The 19,759-nt window shown below is 38.4% G+C and overlaps 1 protein-coding gene across 4 annotated transcripts in view; it reads left to right on the top strand.

The window, feature by feature from the left end:
* Positions 1-19,759, top strand: part of furinb (furin (paired basic amino acid cleaving enzyme) b) — an 86,360-nt gene that overhangs the window by 50,648 nt on the left and 15,953 nt on the right. For all 4 annotated transcript variants that reach the window (XM_041997963.1, XM_041997961.1, XM_041997964.1 and 1 more), the window contains 5 exons: positions 832-927; positions 3,515-3,643; positions 4,755-4,831; positions 16,620-16,708; positions 19,214-19,386. In XM_041997963.1, the coding sequence (XP_041853897.1) occupies positions 832-927; positions 3,515-3,643; positions 4,755-4,831; positions 16,620-16,708; positions 19,214-19,386 (564 nt within the window). The remainder of the gene's footprint in view (positions 1-831; positions 928-3,514; positions 3,644-4,754; positions 4,832-16,619; positions 16,709-19,213; positions 19,387-19,759) is intronic.

The following is a 19,759-nucleotide window of genomic DNA, read 5'->3' as shown; positions in this document are numbered from 1 at the left end:
AATGTTTGTATCGTCATGACTTTTTCAGTTATATCTTGGATATTTGGAGTATTTGCAACGAAATGATAAACAGACACTCTTTGGTATCTTAGAAGGTGTTTGCTTTTAGAGGTGGAAGTATTTTGGACCATGGGTTTAAGGGAGTAACACACATGGATCTACAAAATGCCTAAATCTGATTTAGTCTCACAGCTTTGAAATTAAATAATGAATTTTTCATGGAGCAGGTAATGTATAAATTCTCCAAACATTTTAAGCATTCCTACTAGTGTCAGTCACACTCACAGATGTAAATACCTGTCAAAATGTACAAATACAAGAACAAACAATACAATAGACATACAACAAACAAGGAAAATGAATGTGCACAGGCATCTGTGAGACGTTTAGCATAGACGTGTGAAACTGTTTTGGTAAACTCAAAAGTAAAACTATAGCATCGCTATAAAAGTGATACCAGCGTTGCTTATTACCCTGCCTTACCAAACCTCTGCATATGACAGCAGCTCCCCCAACTTCAAAGACCTCTATTAAGGTACACCATGCAGTACAGCAGCCACTTTCCTTCCTTTCCTTCTGCATCTGAGCAATGAAATAAATAATCATTTTCTTCGCATCTCAGCATCTGTTTCTCGTTATTACTGTTTGAACACAGCTGGGACCATGTTTTTCCTCCTTTCCATTCTGTTGGACTCAGCAACACTTTCTGAAATAGGAACATTAGTAATGACATGAAATCATGTGAGGACAGCTGTGTAAACTGTGAATTTTCTTTGTGTGTGGATGTCTGTGTTTGTGTGCTTGGTGTGTGTATGTGTCTGTGTATCTTAGGTCCTCTGGGCAGAGCAGCAAGTGGCAAAAAGAAGGAAGAAGAGGGATGTCTTTGAAGACCCCACAGACCCTGATTTTCCCAAGCAGTGGTATCTGGTGTGTAGTGTTTTCTTATCTTTATTGTGCAAATATCATTGGTGTGTCATTATAAATTCATAGATCAGAATAATAAGACTTTATTTATTTATTAAGTACTCATCTTTGTGTCTTTATTCAAAATGATGTTTTAACTTTTTCTAGATTACATCCTCATTCAAACAATAATCTAAGCTCTGTAGAAGCTCTCATTTACATTTAGTGTGGAAACTCCTTTCAAATTTCGGAAGGATGCCTGATATTAATCCTATAGGCACCAGAGTTTTCAAAAGAAAATGTTATGCAATATTAAGGCATACTGTAAAAGTGAAAAAATGTTGAAAATGAAGGAGAGTTTATGATGGGAGCAAAATTACTCATCTAGCATCACAGATTGAAGCTGTATTAGGTTACATACTGTCACTGTGAACTGTGGCTTTATAAAGATTCAAATTCTGCCTCCCCGTCCTTGGTTAGGTAAAGCCTCAGAGTTGTAATCTCCCTCGTTTTGTATCAGGTACATTATTATTGTGGACGGATGCACCATGATCTCTAACAGATGCATCACTTTCAGTGTCGCTAGATGACCAATCGTCATCTTCAGGAGGCTAATATTCCTCCAAAATGCAAGATGGCTGATAGCTGAGACAGAACTTCATCAACGGTGGAAAAGCGTTTCAATTAGTTGCATGTTTTCTCTGTTTATGTATGTATTGATTGTTTTAGAATATTTTCATCCTCTTAATCATAAGCCGAGTCACATGTTTTAGAGCAAGCTTTAGAGCTGACATCTTAACCACCATCGTAAGGTTTTTGGATTTAAATGTGTAATTTATAGCATCCCAGGTTATTGGGTTAAACGTAAAGTGAAATGTCATGATCGATCCGCTACTGAACTGTATCACCTGTGAAACATTGATAGCAAACAGTGCTGGCTCTATGTCTGTTCCATCATTCACAGCTTTTCTCAGGAATGAATTTGCCTTAATCTCCCCTTTTTTCTTTTTCCTTTGACCACCACCTCTTTCACTGCAGTGGATTAATGACAACGTTGACTGTCCCAGACATAAGTCACCACTGAATGGAAGTTGTGAAACCTGCTCTGCCACTCAGCATTAGACCTCCAAATGTCAATACACTATACAATAGTTTTTTTTTCCATTTATAGCACTCCACACATCTCCGACTTGAAAACAAGTAATAAGAAAACAAAGTGTGTTTAGCTGGAGGCACATACCACTATTGCTGTCTCAGTAGTTAATGTACAACCAGTTTTTGCTATTTAGAGATGTTTTTTATTGGTTTCTTTGGATGCACAATACACCCATTTTGTGGAAAATTATCAGCTCAGCCAGGGACTCACACCCTCATGACTCTTCAGCTTGACTAAATAAGCAAAAAGCTAATATTGTGCCAGTAATGTTAGATAAACACTTATCCCACCGGCCTTCTCTGACGGGATCCGGCCTACAGCGTGATAGCATTGTTTGTCCAGGTCACATGACACGTCTGTCTTTGATATTTGAAAATTAAAAAAATGTCTATGAACTTAATGCTGAGAAACTGATGTGCTTCAGCAGGAGATCGCTGCTGCATGTATTGAAAGTTTTCTGCATCTGTCATGATTATGGGATTTGTGTGGGTCCTGACATGATCATGGGCCTTATGTTTAAATTAGTTAAGACCTTGTTTTGGGATCATTGTTTATATTATGGCTTTAGGGTTCTTGGTTTATAATGTCATGTTAAGGATCTCGTGTTTTAGTCAGGTTTTGTTATGTTATTGTTAGGATCATGTTTTAGGTTCTTGTTCTAGGTTGAAGTAAAGTTAAGAATTTGTGTCACTCAGGTTACTATGTTTTCAATTAGTATGTAGGTCATGGGTTTCTGTTCGGGCTCCAGGTTCATTAGGACACCTGGGCTGATTCCTTTCACCTGTTTGTGTTTGGATATATACTCCTGGGTTTGTGTCACTCCTTGTCAGATCCTCGTGGTTTCTTCATGGTTCATTACAGCATCTGTTTAATATGTACTTGATCCTTGTATTTAAGCTACCTTCCTAAGCCCACACACAAATAAGTGCATAGACATGCATGAAAGAAGAATGGAAAGAAATTTGTCATTCTGTTCCCCTTGTGCCATTTGTGTTTATCCATAACCATCCCTGTCACCTATACTGCTCACTTCTCTTCATACCTTTCACAGCACTTTTCACTTCCACTCTGTAACCAGTTTTGTTTTTTTTTTCCTTCTGAAATTTTTACAGACTATTACTTCTGACAAACACACTTACCAAGATTTCTGACTTACAACAGGTCTTCTACAGAGAATAAAGTCTTTCTTTTTTTCTTTTTTGATGGCATAACAGCAGTAGGACACAGTAGTATGCAGCTGGTATCAAGGCAGTACATCAAAACTGAATATTAAGTAGTCATGACCCCCTTCTAATCTTCCATGTTGTTTTTTTTCTGTTTAATTTTGTATCAAACATTGCAGTGTTTTTTAAGTCTTTGTGGACAGTTTAAGCTGCTCTCTCACTGACAGGCTTTTGCCGAAAGCTCCAGTCACAACAGATTGGCAGCTCAACACAAGGTTTGTGTCTCTTCCAGTCCAACCCAGCACATCAAGACCTGAACACAAAAGTAGCATGGGCTCAAGGCTATACGGGAAAAGGTGTAGTGGTGACCATCCTGGATGACGGCATTGAAAAGGACCATCCAGACCTCATCAGCAACTATGTGAGTGAAAAAAGACACAAGAATAGGTGGAACTCTGCATGAATTGTCTCATTTGACTTAATGTTTGATCTGTTTGTTCATTTCTTTTACTTCTTGAGTTGACATGTTTTATGTTATTCATGAGCTTTTTCAGAAAGCTTTACGAATAATCAAGTTTAACGGATTAGCAATATACGATACAATTTTCATGCCAGGAAGTTGGGCCTCCTTTAAGCTGCATGGATTACCATGTCATGCAGTATGACATATAGATAAAAACTAGCTATAATAATTTGGTAGAATGTATATAACTTTTTTTCCTGGGTCTAATATTACAGCTTATAAATGATATTTTAAAGTTGGGTTTCTTGATATATCACATAAAATGTTCAAATAATAAACCAATTTTAGCTTTGATTGAAACAAAATCAGCTTTCCACCTAATATATATAATAAAACACTCAGAAATAAATTGACTTTGTGAAAATCAGGGTGGAATGTGTTAAATGTCAAATTTAAGAGCCCTTATGTGCAGCAAACAGCTAACACTATAAGTCGGTTACTAAACATAACCACTAGCAGTTAACATAACTATCAGTTTGCAGCAGCTTGTTTGCTTTTTTTCACCAAACTTACATTTTTCAGCTTTTCTTTAAAACAGCCTGTTCCTCTTATGTATTAAATAGCAGGTGATCAGCACTTTTTGTGCAAATGGTGTAAAATTACGCACATGAAGATGAAAACCTAGTTCAACAAATAATAACTGGTACTCTCTGTATGCATGACAAAGAAGCCTTGTTTGTGTTGAATATGCTTTGTTTTACATTCCTGAGATTAGTCCAAGTATAGAGTGGTAATGACATTTGCTCGTTGATAGTTTTTTTTATATGAAATTGATTGAATTCCAGCATTTGAGTGGTAAAGTCAGTGACACACGACTGCATGGTTGCTATTTTCAGAGTTGTGTTAGCTGTGTGCATAGCACATGGTAAATGTGTAGGAAACTAAGTTTAATTTGAAAACAGCATTTACAGTAACTAAAAATGTCCCTGGCAGCAAAGTTAAATAAACTCTCGAAGAGAGATTTAAAATGACCAGAGTGGCATTTTAACCTTTTTCGTGTCTCTTTTAGGACCCTGAAGCAAGCTATGATGTTAATGATGGAGATGCAGACCCCCAACCAAGATATACACAGCGAAATGAAAACAGGTAATTCTGCATGTTCAAAAAACATAGATTAATTAGTCTGAAATATATTTTGTAATGGCATGTCTTTTTTTCTTGAACAACCCTTATCCAACCTTTTTTTTTTTTTTTTTTTTTTTAATATTTGCCTCCAGCTTTTAACACACATTGGCAGGCACTGAAAAGCAAGACTACATGGCTTGTGGTCCTTGCTTTGGCTTATACATTTACATTTAGAAACCGATTATATTAAATTTGAAAGCACTGGTGCGGTCATTCACCAGACTCTTTAAAGCTTGGTCCCTTTTTCTTGAGGCACTCCACAAGCCCAGCTGCTGCAGCAGCCTTTCAAGGTCCAGCCCTCACAGCTTCTTTGGCATTTACTTGTTGCTTATACAATACTTGTTTACTGCCCTCCTGTGATTCATGCTCTTTCTTTCCAATTTTTGATGACCACATTTAAACATGTTTGCTCCAATTAAACGATGTAACACTAAAGCTCCAGTAAGGATGAATCCTAACCATCCATCCCCTCCCCTTTCCCCATTTCCAAATGCTACGGTCCTCTGCTTTAGACCAATTCCACCAGAGTAGATGAGAGGCTGCTCCTGCCTCCAAAATGCACAGTAGGATTTGTCTCAATCTATCTTTTCTAGGACGCTTGCCACTAACTCTTTTTGTAGTTGTTTTTTTTCTTTCTTTCTTTCTTCTTTGGGGTTTCACAGCCGTTTCCAGTTGCAGTTGGTCAAAGAGAGAAGCTAAATAAAATAAATTTTAAGAGACAGTAAAGGCTGTTTTTATAAAATTTTTCCATGAATTCATGAGTCATCTAAGCTTCTGTACAGCTAGCTTTTGTTTTTCCTCTCCTTATTTGAAATATGATATACTCATCTGCAGCATCTATTTATCCTGAAAGGCAGAGCATCAGCAGTTTTTGAGCAGATGCCTTGTTTTCTAGTTCTTGTCGACAGCTTGAGCAGCCATGCAAAGAGAAGTCGGAGTGTAGTAGATCCTGCTCTGTCTTGCTGATGGAACAAAGTACTATTGGAGGGGATAACTCCCTGACTTTGTTTCACTTAAGCTCCCGAAGTGGACCATGCTATTACTGCAGAACAGACACATACGTTTTCATAATAAAAACACAGTGCACAAGTTTCCACACACACACACACACTTTACTCTGCCCCTGTCAGAGGAATTGCCATTGCAATTATTTAAGACTGGATCAATTTGTGGGCATGTAATGAAAAGCAAGGGTGTGTCTCTGTGTCTGCAGCGCAGAGGTTGAGTGTTTGGAATGACCAAACAAATTATACCCTGTGAGTTATGTAAATCACCAAAGGGTAATACAAGCCATCAGTGAGTAATGCTCACATCCCCCTCACAATCAGATTATATGAATATATTCATAGGACAACAAAAAGCGGGAGATTCAGGGGCGGGTGTTCTACAGTCATGGAGGCCGGTTCATTTGTACTGATGACACGCTAGGCTGATTTTTGAATTCTCATCTCGAGTATTTTCCATAGAGATGCTCTGTCATGGGTTGACAGTTATTGTTGAAGGTTGGAGGGGAGGCAGGCGTAGCCGAAGGCTGGCTGAAGTATGGTCAAGCAGGTAATCTACTTGTGATTCATCAAGAAAATGTTAGCCTTTTCTTCTTTGTGCGGGTCTACTTTTCCACCCCCATGTCAGTGTGATACAGATGTATTGGGCTGGCCTCAGAGCAGACGATGGCAGGATTGATTTCACCTCCTGCCCACAACCTGCCAAGCAGAGCATAACTGTTTCCAAAAGCCTTACAGAGCATCAAGACAGCGGCATGGGGAACATCCTTATCTGGATCTTAATTGTAACAATGAGTCTGAGTACATCAAAGTAAACAAACCTCAGTGCAGTGAAAACCTTTGGCAATAATAGAATAATTCCAACCAATTTATCGCACCGGGACTAGAGTTTAAAGTCTAAAAATGGTCTTTATCGGCCATTTTCTTTGTGAATTTAAATAACGAAATACATCATTTAGTTGTAGTTCCAATGTGCAATTTTTTTATTTATTATTATAGTGTGAGGCTCCGTTTGCACTTGCTTCTGTATGCTGAGACATTTGTTTCTTCATTTCATTTGTTTCTACCTGTGTGATAAAGTTCCTATGGAAGAATGCAAAGAATGAGAGCAAGGAAAATGTACTTTTTCAGTCGTATATTTTCATTGTGGTACTGTGCATCAATAATAATAAATATTTAAAGACCTTATGAAATAAAAGGTACACCTCAAGCCTCCAAAGCCAGTTTAGCCCTTGTTAACAGAAGTAGTTTTCTTTTTGAGATTTTGCCGAACAGTCTGTTAGTCTCTGACCTTTTTTTTAGTATTTTTCCATCCAAAATATATCCAAAATGTACCTCTTATATCAAGTCCTCTACCTTGTATTAGCAGGTTTTGCTTTCTATAAACACTTTTTTCTCTTCCTTGGGGGACTGGTTAATTAGCTGAGGTTCATTATCCTTCTGAAATGTCCATTATGGGGCTAAAGCTCAACATTTGGGCGGACAGCTTCACCTTATCTTGGAGCTGTGTTTGACATGATTCAGAATTATCAGTTGAAGCAATGACTTCAATATGCCCTTCCCCTGAGGCAGTGAAGCAACCCCAAACCTCAACACTATCGCTGCAATAATTCACATTAGGGTAGGAGGTCGTTGTCTTGAAAGTCATAAAGTAGCTCACTTCCTCATTGTGTCTTCAAACTATGTCCTTTTAAATTTCTTACTGCACAAGCAGAGAATGTGTCACCAAACAGTTCAACTCACTGGGTTACCACCCCCTCTTCTTCAGATATACTCAGAAACACACACACTGTCCTAACTTCCCTGTGGAGAGCTATTAGCTCCTGAAAGGAACTTTTCACAGACATTCATTAATTGCGATCCGCATGCCTGCATGAAAGTGTAGTGACAGCCTTTATTAGAAAGTGACTTGCATGCTGCACAACCTTGTGCCTCTTATTTTTAGTCAAACCATCATCACCTGAATACTAATGCAGGCTAAATTCAAGGCTAAAGGAAAAGGTGCAGTGCCTAATGTGGATGATGGCACTGAAATACACCAAGAAAAGTGTCTGCATACTTCTCTTGCCTCAACAAATTGCTTTGTCCTTCATGGCACATGGCTATTTGTTTTGCTGACCATGAAAGTGCTTCTTCAGCAGAAAGGCAGGGGGTAAGAAAATGGTAAATGCACCACCTGCTGCAGAAAACACACTTAAGTTTATTTTGTTAAACAGCTTATGACTTTAGCTGACATTCAGGTTACTGAGAAGCATTAAAGTTGTAAAGAAATAAATATGCATTTGATGAATGATGAATGGTAACAAACACATTCATTAATGTACATTTGCATAAAAAGTCCTGTTGATTTTACATGTATGGTGATAAATCAATAACTTGAGGCTAAATATTTCCACACAGTGTTTGTAAGTGCACCATTACTCTGTCTTTAAACTGTTCTTAGCTGTCGCAATACAGATCTCTGTCCTGTCTGAATAATCCATTCTAACCCTTGGTAAAGGAAAATGGAAAAAGGGGTTAAATATTATTTACGGACATTGTGTCACTGGCCCAGACAAGTGATTAAGCCCTGGAATAACCATTGTTTTTAGTTTGAGAATGCAAATGAATTGGAAAGCCCCATCCCTACTGTCCATACAGCACATGGATATCAAGGACTTTGTGGAGGCCACAAATCTGTGTCTCCAAGGGGTGTGCAAGAAAAATAGTATGATGGAGTGTAAAATCCAAAGAAAAATTGTCAAAAAAAAGTGTCATCAGCTCCTGCACTGTGCTGCTGCTTTGACTTCTGACACATTTTAGATTACAGTATTTTGTGGAATTGGAATTCCTCATATTCTTGCTCTTATTTAAAGTGCTTGTACCTTTAATATTTTTCTTTAAGTAGCAGGAGGTATTTCTTTTAAAAAGACACACTTCCAGGGCTGTCTGAAAGTGTGTGTCTGGGTTAGCAGCAGCCATTTGCTGCAGAGGATGCTCTCTGCCAAAAAATAAATAAATAAATAAACTTTGCTTTGGTAAACGAAGAGTCGAAAGGAGACTTGAGTGAGTCTTCAGACGAGACCTTATTTGTAAGTCTGAGCCAACACTTGACAGTTTGACAAAAGAATTATTTGACTTTAGCACTGACTGTTTTACTGTGTGAATGGAGACATAACAGTACCGGGGGGGTGGTGGCACGGGGGATGGCAAACAAACACGTTTTAAAAATGTGGTAAATAATATTTTCCACCATTTACACCCATTTCACTAATTATGGTTTACAAAGCTGCCATCCTTTGTCTAGCCTGAATCCTATAATTCAGTTTGCCTCTGTCTTGTTTATTCTGCTTGAGGCAGCCTGTTTATTTTTTAGACTGCCAGGCTCACTTTTTTTTTGGAGGGGATGTTCGCATGGACTTCATCCATAAAGCCAAATCCTCTGGCTTTCCTTCTTCTTTCTTCCTTCCACGATGTGTTTTTTTTTTCAACGAAAGGGATAGTGTGATTTAAAGCTGCTGTTTTCAGAACATTTTAGTAAGGTATCGCCCATAGTGATTGGAGGTGACAGTCCTGAGCTGAAACCCATTGTACAAGACATTACTGATCACCCAGAGTCAATCAATATTACCACAGCCCAGTTGACTGGATACTGATGAATGGGATGTTAAAGCAATTGAGTCTGCAGAGCTTGAAGATGGCCCCGTTAGCACATGCTTCTATATATTTAGTCATTTGTTTCTTTCCAGTAAGTTACTTTGACTGGTACGAGGCCATTTAAAATCATTAAACATGCATTGCTGCTTGGATGACTTTGTCTAAATTGTTTAGGTGCAGAACCAATAGCTGCATTAGTAGAGTATATTTCCGTTTCAGTCATTGTGTTTTATACAACAGAGTAATAAAATATTTTATTTTTACAGTAGCACAGCTTTTGCTGTTACCTCAATGTATTAAAAAAATATATATATTTTGTTTTGTGGCCCTCTTCTTTATATACTCAGAAATGTTTCCCTGCAGGTCCACACATGCGTCTTCTTTCAAAAAGCATGCAATCAGTCGGACTGGTGAGTCTAAATTGCCTCTAGGTAGGAATTTAATGACTACTGTGACTACAAGTATCTATACTTGCCTGATGACGGACTGATAACTCTGAAGTGCTGCCTTCTCCTCATTATATTGATGATTTGGCAGTGATCACTGTAGGTAGGTAGGCAGAAAAGAAAACACATTTACTCAAAACAAAAGTATTCAAAGCTGAAATCTTAATTGCTATTATCAGTCTTATCTGATCATCTTTTCTACAATGCTGGAGTCAGAACCTCTGTTCACCCAGGCAATGAAGATATCTCCACTTGGCTCCTGTGTAACCATTTCAACAGACCTGCCTAAAGCCACAGCTGAGCTGAGAAGAGCAGAAAATAGCCTAATCCTTTTGGCAGCAATAGTCCTTCTATAACAGATAAACCAACAGAGCAATGCCAAGAGACAGCTCCTACAGTTTAGCCAAGCATTGGTTGGATATTAGTCACACTTGGCGATGCATATTTTAGCACACATGCTATACAACACAGCCCAAACACTACATGAGTGTAAGTGCAGCCACGTTGGTCTGCTGTCTATAAACATAAATTCTCTAATCATGGTCAGACATATTTCTGTTCCAAATGCTATACGAGCAGCATGGGGCGCTAATGGCTCATCCTCAGTAATCTGTTAATAATAACACCAACTTAACTGATAAAATATAACAAATGTACAGTGGCTTTGAGTTGGATGAATGTGATGGTTAAATACTGTGAGCTTTTGAATTGGCTTAGTTTTGATGGTTTTCTTTCTAGATTATTGTGCACTGTGTTATTTATTTTGAATATACTTCTTAGAGGAAATGGTGTATGTACTGTTGCAGCGCTTATGCTGATCTGAACTGCTGATTTGTCAGGGATTTTTATCTAGCATCCTGTAAGCAGAAGTGCAACCCAGTTTGTTTTCCAGAACAAAGGACACACTTATTATGATACAACAGAAGGTAAAAGATTAAAATATTAACCAAAATGCATAAAAAAAGATTCAAAAGATACATTGGAAGAATATTTGAAATCTTATCAGTGTTCTGATGTGAACTGCATCATAGCATAGATCTTAGATGGAGACTGAAGAAACTGTGATTGGTCAGCGTGGCAGCATGTTTTCTCCTTCCATTTTTCATTGCCTGAAGGTGCAGCAGACAGTAAAAACAAAATGGAAAAATGAAAGAAATAACCCTTATCTGCTCCTTTTCAGACACACACTTGTGTTCTTTGTTAGAGTGACTGAAGAGCAAAAATACCAGAAGCTGTTTGGAAAAATTCCAAGTTTTCCTTTATTGAATTAACCCAATTCTTCTGCTAAATACCCTAAAATAATAAAAATTAGTCTACACTGTTTATGTTTCCCTAAGATAGGAGGCTCTAGGAGTTGTTTGAGAAAGCCCAAGTCGGGTTTGATGTTTTGTTTTGGCTCTAGTTGTGTTGGACTGAGAATCTGCTGCTCCAGTGCAACATGGTGTAGTATTATACCCAATAAGAAAGTTTTGTCCTGTTCAGCTACAATACATCTGTCTAGTGTTGCCACAGTCATATCCACTGGTGGATTCAACACTGACCAAACAGTTAAAATCTCCCCATTACTTTAGTGTAATGAGTGTAATTTAATTTTTTGTGTTTACAAACAGCTCAATGCCAGTTTAAAAGTCATAGTAATTTTTATAATTATTTGTGAGCCAATAAGCATGATATTTTAAGTTTTTTTTTTTTTTGTTTTCCCTGATTTTGTAATTAGGATTCAGATTAAATGTCCTGGGTCTGTGTGCTTCATTTACCTGCTCCTCCAAGTGCATTAAATATTACCTTACTAGTGTTTCCATGAGGTCTTAAGTTTGCACTGGTGAATGGATCTCACTCCCTCTTTCTATGGGAAAACAAAACATATCCTGTATTGTTGCTTTTTGAAAAGGCCAAACAACCACATTAGACTTCAGCTTGCTTGGGATCCATATTGCTCAGTAGCTGAGCAAGCCCTGCTGTTATTCAAACCCGCCTTGAACCATCAACGTAACCCCACATTAAGCAGTACACAGTCACTCAGAAATGACTTTACTTTGCCTTTGCTGTTGTTCTAAAAGCCAAATGCAAAACAAATTATTATTAATAACCACAAGTTCACAACCAGGCGCAGGGCTTCACAGATGTGTTTCACCATTCTAACATTGTGATATGTGAAGACCTTCCAGGCTGCGTTCACACCGAGCATTTCCTTGCAGGTTAGGGTTCAGGCTAAAGTTGCTTTTAAAGATAAAATAAAATACATGTAAGGTTTAACCTTCATTAAGATGCCGTTCTTTGTATTTTGTAGAATGCTGTGAATGTGCTGTACAACTACTGGATACAGTTTCTTGTATTTCCACTCTGTATGGTCAGTGGTTATATTGGATCTTGAACAAGGAGATTGTCTTTTATGACACGTCTACATTCTCCAATAAATGGCAGCACAATGACTTCACCAAATAAGGTGGCTTGTCCTGGAGAGGAGAGATAAAAGCATTACCTCACTGTCCCTTTTGCTCTCACTGATAAGATAAGGGAGGTCACATTGGTAGTGTGAATAGTTCAGCAGCCTTTCAACTAAACTGGTTTTTGTTTGCTGTTTGGTCCTTTAAGTGTATTTTGGACAACTTGTGTTGCTTTTACCAACTAGCAGTTCACATACTAATGATGTATTTGCTGTAATTGTCTCACTCTGACTGGGAGCTGCGCTGCTTTTAGTCGTCTCGCCATGTTTCTTGTTAAAAATTTGAATTTTTCATTTTTAAACTACACTTAAGATTGACTTTACTTTTTCTTGTGTCTCTGACACCGCTTCCAATAATTTCTAAATGGTTATAGAATGGAGGTATTCAGTAAAGTGTCTTGGAAACTATTTATTTCATGGACATTTGAAAGAAAAAATTGTGGACCAATCGTAAACCCTTTTGTCTGCTCTGGCATGCCATTGCCTCTGAGGATATATTAAGCTGTCTGGCTGTTTTTTAGCTGAATTCAATCCAGGTCAAACACTCATTTACACACACACACACACACACACACGTACTTGAAGATAGTATTCCAAATGGTTAATGTGTACGGCCTCTCTGTAAATGTCTTCTCAGGCCTCTGGCTCTGTGTTCTCTGCCGACCCTGGCTGAGTCCCCCGCTTGGCATCACATCTGTGGCTCATTGGTCTGAGGATATGTGCTGACTAGAACATAAAAGCTGCTTTATGGCGCTGTAGATTAAACAATAAACTTACTATGTGCAGATGCATGCACCTAAAGTAAATATTTCACACTGATTTTGCACCTGTTTAACCTTGTCAAGGTTCAGCAAAGCACTTTATGTCTTTCTCATTCACCTATAGTTTTATTATTATTGTATACATGCCCTCTATATACAGTCTACAGAGCTTTTTTACAAAGCTTATGGGGACAGTGTGGGTTTCAATTTGCCCAAGAACACGATGACATATGGGATAATCCTGACCTTTTAATTGGAAGACAAAGGATTTTGAGCCATGATTTTTCTTTTTTTTAAATCATTAACTGTTGGTACGTGAAGCTTTATTTGTATTAAATAGCAAGTGCACATTGCAAACATGTACTTTTTCAGGTTGCAAGCTCTCCGGTCTGTGAGTTTAAGAATCCCATAACCACTTATGCTCTTTTGAAATCAATGATCCTGTTATGTACTCAGTAGTCTCACGCTGCAAGATAATTAACCGCACCTCACATGAAAAATGGAAAGTTTTAGTTTTATTCTTATTCCTCAAAACGCCGCTCACATGTTAAAAAAAAAATCTGCACTTGTACGTGAATGCTGAGAATGGTGTGCAGCAGTCACCCACTGCTAATATTAAATAACTGTAAAAGCTTTAAATGTTGTCTTCAAATGTAGATCACTAATTGTTTTATGTTAAATGTGGACATTAAATATGAAAGAGCCATTAGTTGGACTGTGCCTCATTAGCACTAATGACCTTTTTTCCCAGTCAATAAAGAGAACGACACCCTGGCATCTACCATCAGCAAACATGTCCTGTACTCATATTTTTCTGAAGGAAAAAAAACATAAATCTAGTCTAATCTTATAGCTCTGTTTTTCCTTTATGTATTAAACTGACTGATACGCATCATTCAGCACCCACTCTGCACAGCTTCCACGGAAAATACTGAGCTGATTTTTGTAGATGAACTCATAAAGCAGGTCAGGCATTTGTCAGACTCACAGTTGTACGCTTCAATGTAATGAGTGGGCAGGTCTGTGTCTCTGATTAAAACGCAAACACTGGGCAATCACTGAAAGGTCAGATCACCTCTCCACACGAGCACAAACATGTCGTGCTGTTAAAAGAACATCATATCTGGAGTCTGGTTAACCAAAATCGTTGGCTATGCCTCAAGTATTTTTCACATACTCAGTATTTCTCAAAATCAAAACATTTTTTTTTTATCTGTGTATGCATTTATGAAATCCATTAGTCCCCCAACTTATTGCAGAATTTTTGGTCTTTGAAGCAACATTTTTCACAGAAATATCCATCCTCTTGCAAGTACTTCTAAGAAATGACCTCTTCCACCCGTGGCAGCATATATTGCTTTTTATGGGAGATGTCAAATCATCATCAGCTGTCTGCAAGTAAAGCTTTCATTTAACTTCTTGATAAGAATAAGATTTTTAATTGCATCCATGATGTATTGCGCCCTGCCATGTATGCAAAGGCTCTTGTGTAAGGGCATGCATGTCAGAGGGAAATAAGCCTTGTCGGCCAAGTTGATGTTGCTTGATTAAAAATCACATTAATACTTGTTTTTGTTGGCAGCTTAGATCGTGTACCCCCCCCCCCCCCCCCCCCATCTATTTTTTTCATGTTTGCCTGTAAGAACAGAAAAAGCAGGTAGAGGGAGAATTAGAAGTGAAGTGATTGATTCTGTGTTGGAACGTTTTAGAGTTTGTGGGTTGATTATATATCACAGAGCCACAGCGTGTAATCAGGACTCCAGCTGGAGGTGTTACCGTGTGTGCTGACCCAGTGAAAAGACTTTGTCCTCCATCTCATCATCAGTGAGGTTTGGAGAACAAAAGGGATTTTTTTTTTCCCTCTAAAACAGCTAATTGTCTTTGTTCAGATAGCATGCGCCTCAGAAACGGTTGTAAAAGTGTCCATTTTCTATTCAGATATCTGCACTGTGGTCAGGAGACATTCTTAATGACCTTTGTTAAAAGCCAAATGCTCATTCGGCTGCATGTACTCGCAGTCTGTGTGATCGCGCCACTTCATGGCAAAACATCAAGGGAACACAAATCCCGTCCCCCCCGAACGATTCCTTCTTTTATTATTATTCTAATCTTATCCTTGTGTGTATGAGTGTTTGTGTGAAAGAGAAGGGATTGGAGTGGATTTTGTTTGTGAGGGTTTGGTATGTTTGACAGCTACTCTGTGCTTTATAAAAAAAAAAAAAACTCTTATCTCCGAAACTCTGCTTGGAAGATTTAATGAAGGTCCCTGTGAATAATTTAAGTACATCAATAACATCTCATATTTCACTTGGCTGCCTGTGGCCAGTTTATGTCAAGGTAAAGTTTCACAGCTCTTTGTATTTACTGAGATCAGGTTTTTTTTTTTTCCCCTTGAAGAGCCTTTTTTCCAGTAACTCTGTTTCACTGTGTCTGAGAAAATGAGCAGAAGTCAAAGAGGAGTTCTCTGAAGTGCTTGTGTTTAACAGAGGATTTTTAAATATTTTATGTTCAGGGTTTCTCACAAGTATGTAAATCTCATATTATGTATACTCTAAAAAAACCTGTCTTCACTGGATGTGCATAAAACCACACACCTGTGAGCAAACTGGTTTAAAAAGAAGAGACTTATGCAAAACTGTGTTTGAAAATCCAAAACAGTCACATTAAAGCTGCTTTATTCTGAGTCAGGCTGCTTTATCGGGACTTCTTTGAATGTCAGAGCTGTCATCGCTTGTTGTTACAAATGCGACTGATAAGTTCAAGAAACACATAACGTTACTTTTTCCAGCTGTAAAACTTTGGTTATTTCCAGCCACTAAACTATACTAATTGCAACTGTAAGATAAAAGCACAAATATTGAAATTTCTCAGAAAGCTTTGGCAGAGCAAAGTATTGTATGAGTGTAGTTCAGTATAAAAAGTTGATGAGAAAAATGGCTTCTCAAGGTCTTAGAGGTAGAAAAAAAGCTGTTTTGTTTGCTTCACATAATGATTGCTTCTTTGTGTCCATGATTGTGAGCACTTGTAGTGTTTGTGACTTCTATGTAACCTCTAAGTTTAATAAAAACGCAGCAGACCAGCAAGCCTTTTACTCGCTGATGTCCATTGTGTTGTGTGAAAAAGAAATCTTTGGTGTCCTTCACATCGCTAATTATATATCATGTTCCACACAAAAGTGGGAACTCTGTGCTGTTAAAAGAAGTTATGTCCATTATTACAGCAGAAAAACAAGATTTCTATAGAGGGAAAAAAAAACAAAAAACAACTGAGTTCATGTTTGTCTGTTTGCTTTGGTGGAATTTTCTTTTTTTCTTTCTTGGACCATTACAGCTGCAGATTCTTTTTGAAACCCCAACACAGATCAGAGATTTGATGGGAATGGTTCTTCATATATTTTTTTCTTCTTCTTTTTTTTTCTTTTTGATTCTTTTACTGACTTTCACTTTCCCTCCCCAGACATGGAACTCGTTGTGCGGGAGAAGTTGCCGCTGCAGCCAGCAATGGCGTCTGTGGTGTCGGTGTGGCCTATAATGCAAAAATTGGAGGTAAATGAGAGGACTCCATTTATATTCTTAATGTCAATGAGTAATTAGGCTGTTATTAATTTAAATGAGTTTGATATAATTTAATTAGAAATGATATGCACAATAAGCTTCACATTTATATTAATTAACTTAGATGGTAATTTCTCTCTGCCTGGATTCTTTTAGCAAACCACCAGTTTTACGGTAGGCCATCTCCACGTTTTATTAATGACATGGTGGAAACTTTTAAGGCTGATATCTGTGTTTCTCCTGCACCACAGACTTTTGTTTACTGACTGCTTGAGTGTATTTTTCAGTACTTTAAGTACAAGTGTCCTGCAAAAACAGGCAGTAGTATGAAGTGAATGGACCTTGATACAGTACTTTTAATCTGCTGCTCCTGTCTTTTATTTTTTTTTTGTCAGAGATTAAGTTGATTGTGATTTCACTGAAACCAAGTATTAAACATCCACTATAATGACTAACATTGAGTAGATTATATTTAAAGATATTACTAAACTATTTTAAATGTAAATGTGTGGATTTCATGTTAATATGCATGACTGAATCTGAATCTGATCTCAGTAAAGATTAGCACAAACAGCCGCTTTATTTGGCTCTTTGCCTGAAACTCTTTTACCAATTAGATAAAAAGCAAGATAAATTTTTCAAGTATTTAGCTGAGTTCTTAGCTGATGAGAAAACGGCCTAAATTTGGTGTAACAGTGATGCCAAGAAAAGTGACTTTACAAAGCAGCGGACATCTAGTTATAAATCACCTGCCAAAGAAGTTGCTCAATCTCTCGGTGCAGGCTCTTGTTTAAACAGGAATAAAGCTGTCAGCATGTGCTGATCTGCATTAAGAAGGAAGATAAGTTGATCACACATTAAGCCTGAAAGTGTGAGAGATGGGGGGGTATTGCGGTCTCTTTAAAAATTCTGGACCTGCCGAAGTATTTCAAGGAGGGTTTTAGTTACTTTTGTCATCAAGCAATCTGTCACTGCTGTGATGGCAGCCAACAAGACTCAGCGGAGCCGGTGGAGCCCAGAGCAGTCCCGTTCACAGATGTTTCTCATAGCTCTCCTTCTTTGTCTTCATTACCATTCATCTCCCGACAGAGCCGCGCATTGGCCCTGCTCTCATAAATTACTCCTGTGTGAATCTGTTCACGTCATGGGGTCAGTGGATTGTTTATAAACAGCTGTGATTTCCTCCCAAATGCTCACCGTGTTGGTCTTTGTGTGTGAGAGAAAGAAGGAGAGCGATCATGTTGGCACAATCGCTAAAATGTGTGCCTCCTTACAGAATAATGATGATTAGTGATTTGTGTTTAAAACTTGTAATTAACCCTACTTGGCTCACTGTTTTCTTTCCAACTACCGTCCCTCCTGCTTGCACACACACACATTCGAAGCTGCAGCTCTACCTGTTACCTTTACCTCAGTGCAGCTGCAGGGAACTTTCACAGCGGTGTCTTAATAAGGAATCGTCAAGCTGCAGGAAGCTGATGGGAATTGTTACGACAGTAATCATCATTACTGCTGCAGCACAGTTCTTGCATAGCGATCACCTAGCAAACATCGCTCTTTATTTTGCATCTTTTAGCCCGTCTTAAGTTCGTTACAGGCTATTCAGTATTCAAGTTTCTGTCACACCAATTCCCCTGCAGAGTAATTACTGCCTTTTCTGCATTCCTACCAGCGTACATTGTCTAAAATGTCTTAATGTGGACGTTGTCAGTCATGATGTTACCCATGATGTCTGGGGGTCCCCCACCAGTAATGGACCTTATTTGAGGGGGGGTCATTTCATGCCTCTCTACAACCATTACTGTTCAGAGGAGTGATCTGAGGCTGCAAACTTCAAAGGCACAGACAGGGTTGCGTTCAGGTATGATGAAAGGTGACATTTAGTGCTACCCTGTGGACATGCAAGACTGTTAGAGGTTCTGCAAGCCCTCTGCTCATTTCTATGTGCGTGCTGGTGCGTGTGGGTGCAGCTTTATCTTACATGTAGTCTGTCAGATTTGTCCACTTGTCCTTTCTGTATCCGTGTACCATCTATGGGGGCAGGAAACGGCCTTTTTCGGTTTAACAACTAGCTGCATTTTTGTGTATGTGATGGATAAAATGGTGTAGTGACCCTCAGAGCGGTCACCGTGGGTGAAGCTCTGTGTTCTCACTCATTAAAACCCAAACAGTGTGAATTGTTTGTTTTCCCAATGAAGTCTTTTTGTCTGTTGTTCTTTGTTTTGTTTTTCTTGCTTGTGGTTGAGGATGAAATGGGGACTAGGTCTAACCCATTTCTTTCAGTCTTTTATGACAAGTTTTCTACTCTTGTCATCTCTGTTGTTCTGGGTTTCTTTTCCTTTCTTTTTTTTCTTTGGCTCCTTTGGTTTTACATCTCTCCAACTGTCTGATCCTTAAATTTATTTGCTCAATTTGGTCTTGTCACCTTTTCTTCACAGCTCATTCAGTTTGATAACCTCGTCTGCTCTGAATTGTCTGCTCATGTTTTTTTTACAGGAGTTCGGATGTTGGATGGGGATGTGACAGACATGGTGGAGGCTCACTCCCTTAGCCTCAACTCTCAGCACATCCACATTTATAGTGCCAGTTGGGGCCCAGAGGATGACGGCAAGTCGCTGGATGGCCCAGCCAAGCTGGCCAAGGAAGCTTTCCTCCAGGGAATTACCAAGGTCAGTTAGTGCGTAAGCTTGGATTCGGTTGGCTCAGTTTCTGAAAAAGTCAGGACACTTTGTGAAATAGTTTTGAATTTAATCCCAGCAGTATATTTCAAAGAGGTTGGAAGAGGGGCAACAGCAGGCTGGAAAAGCTTTGGAAAAAGACACCAGGTGGAGCATCTGAAAACTAGTTTAAAGGTCATTTGACACAACTGGATACAGAAGGAGAATCCCAGAGAAGCTGTTATATGGCGCAAAGATGTGGAGGAGTTCATTACTAACATTTCTCAATGTAAAATCACAAAAAGAGAATTAACAATGTCACCATCTACAGAATGTAATATCATTAAAAATTTCCAAGCAACCTGAGATATTTATGTAGATATAA

Source organism: Melanotaenia boesemani, chromosome 10 (assembly GCF_017639745.1).
Source record: "Melanotaenia boesemani isolate fMelBoe1 chromosome 10, fMelBoe1.pri, whole genome shotgun sequence".
Taxonomy (NCBI): domain Eukaryota; kingdom Metazoa; phylum Chordata; class Actinopteri; order Atheriniformes; family Melanotaeniidae; genus Melanotaenia; species Melanotaenia boesemani.
The sequence above is the reverse complement of the archived record's forward strand: the minus strand, read 5'-3'. Positions and strand labels throughout refer to the sequence as shown.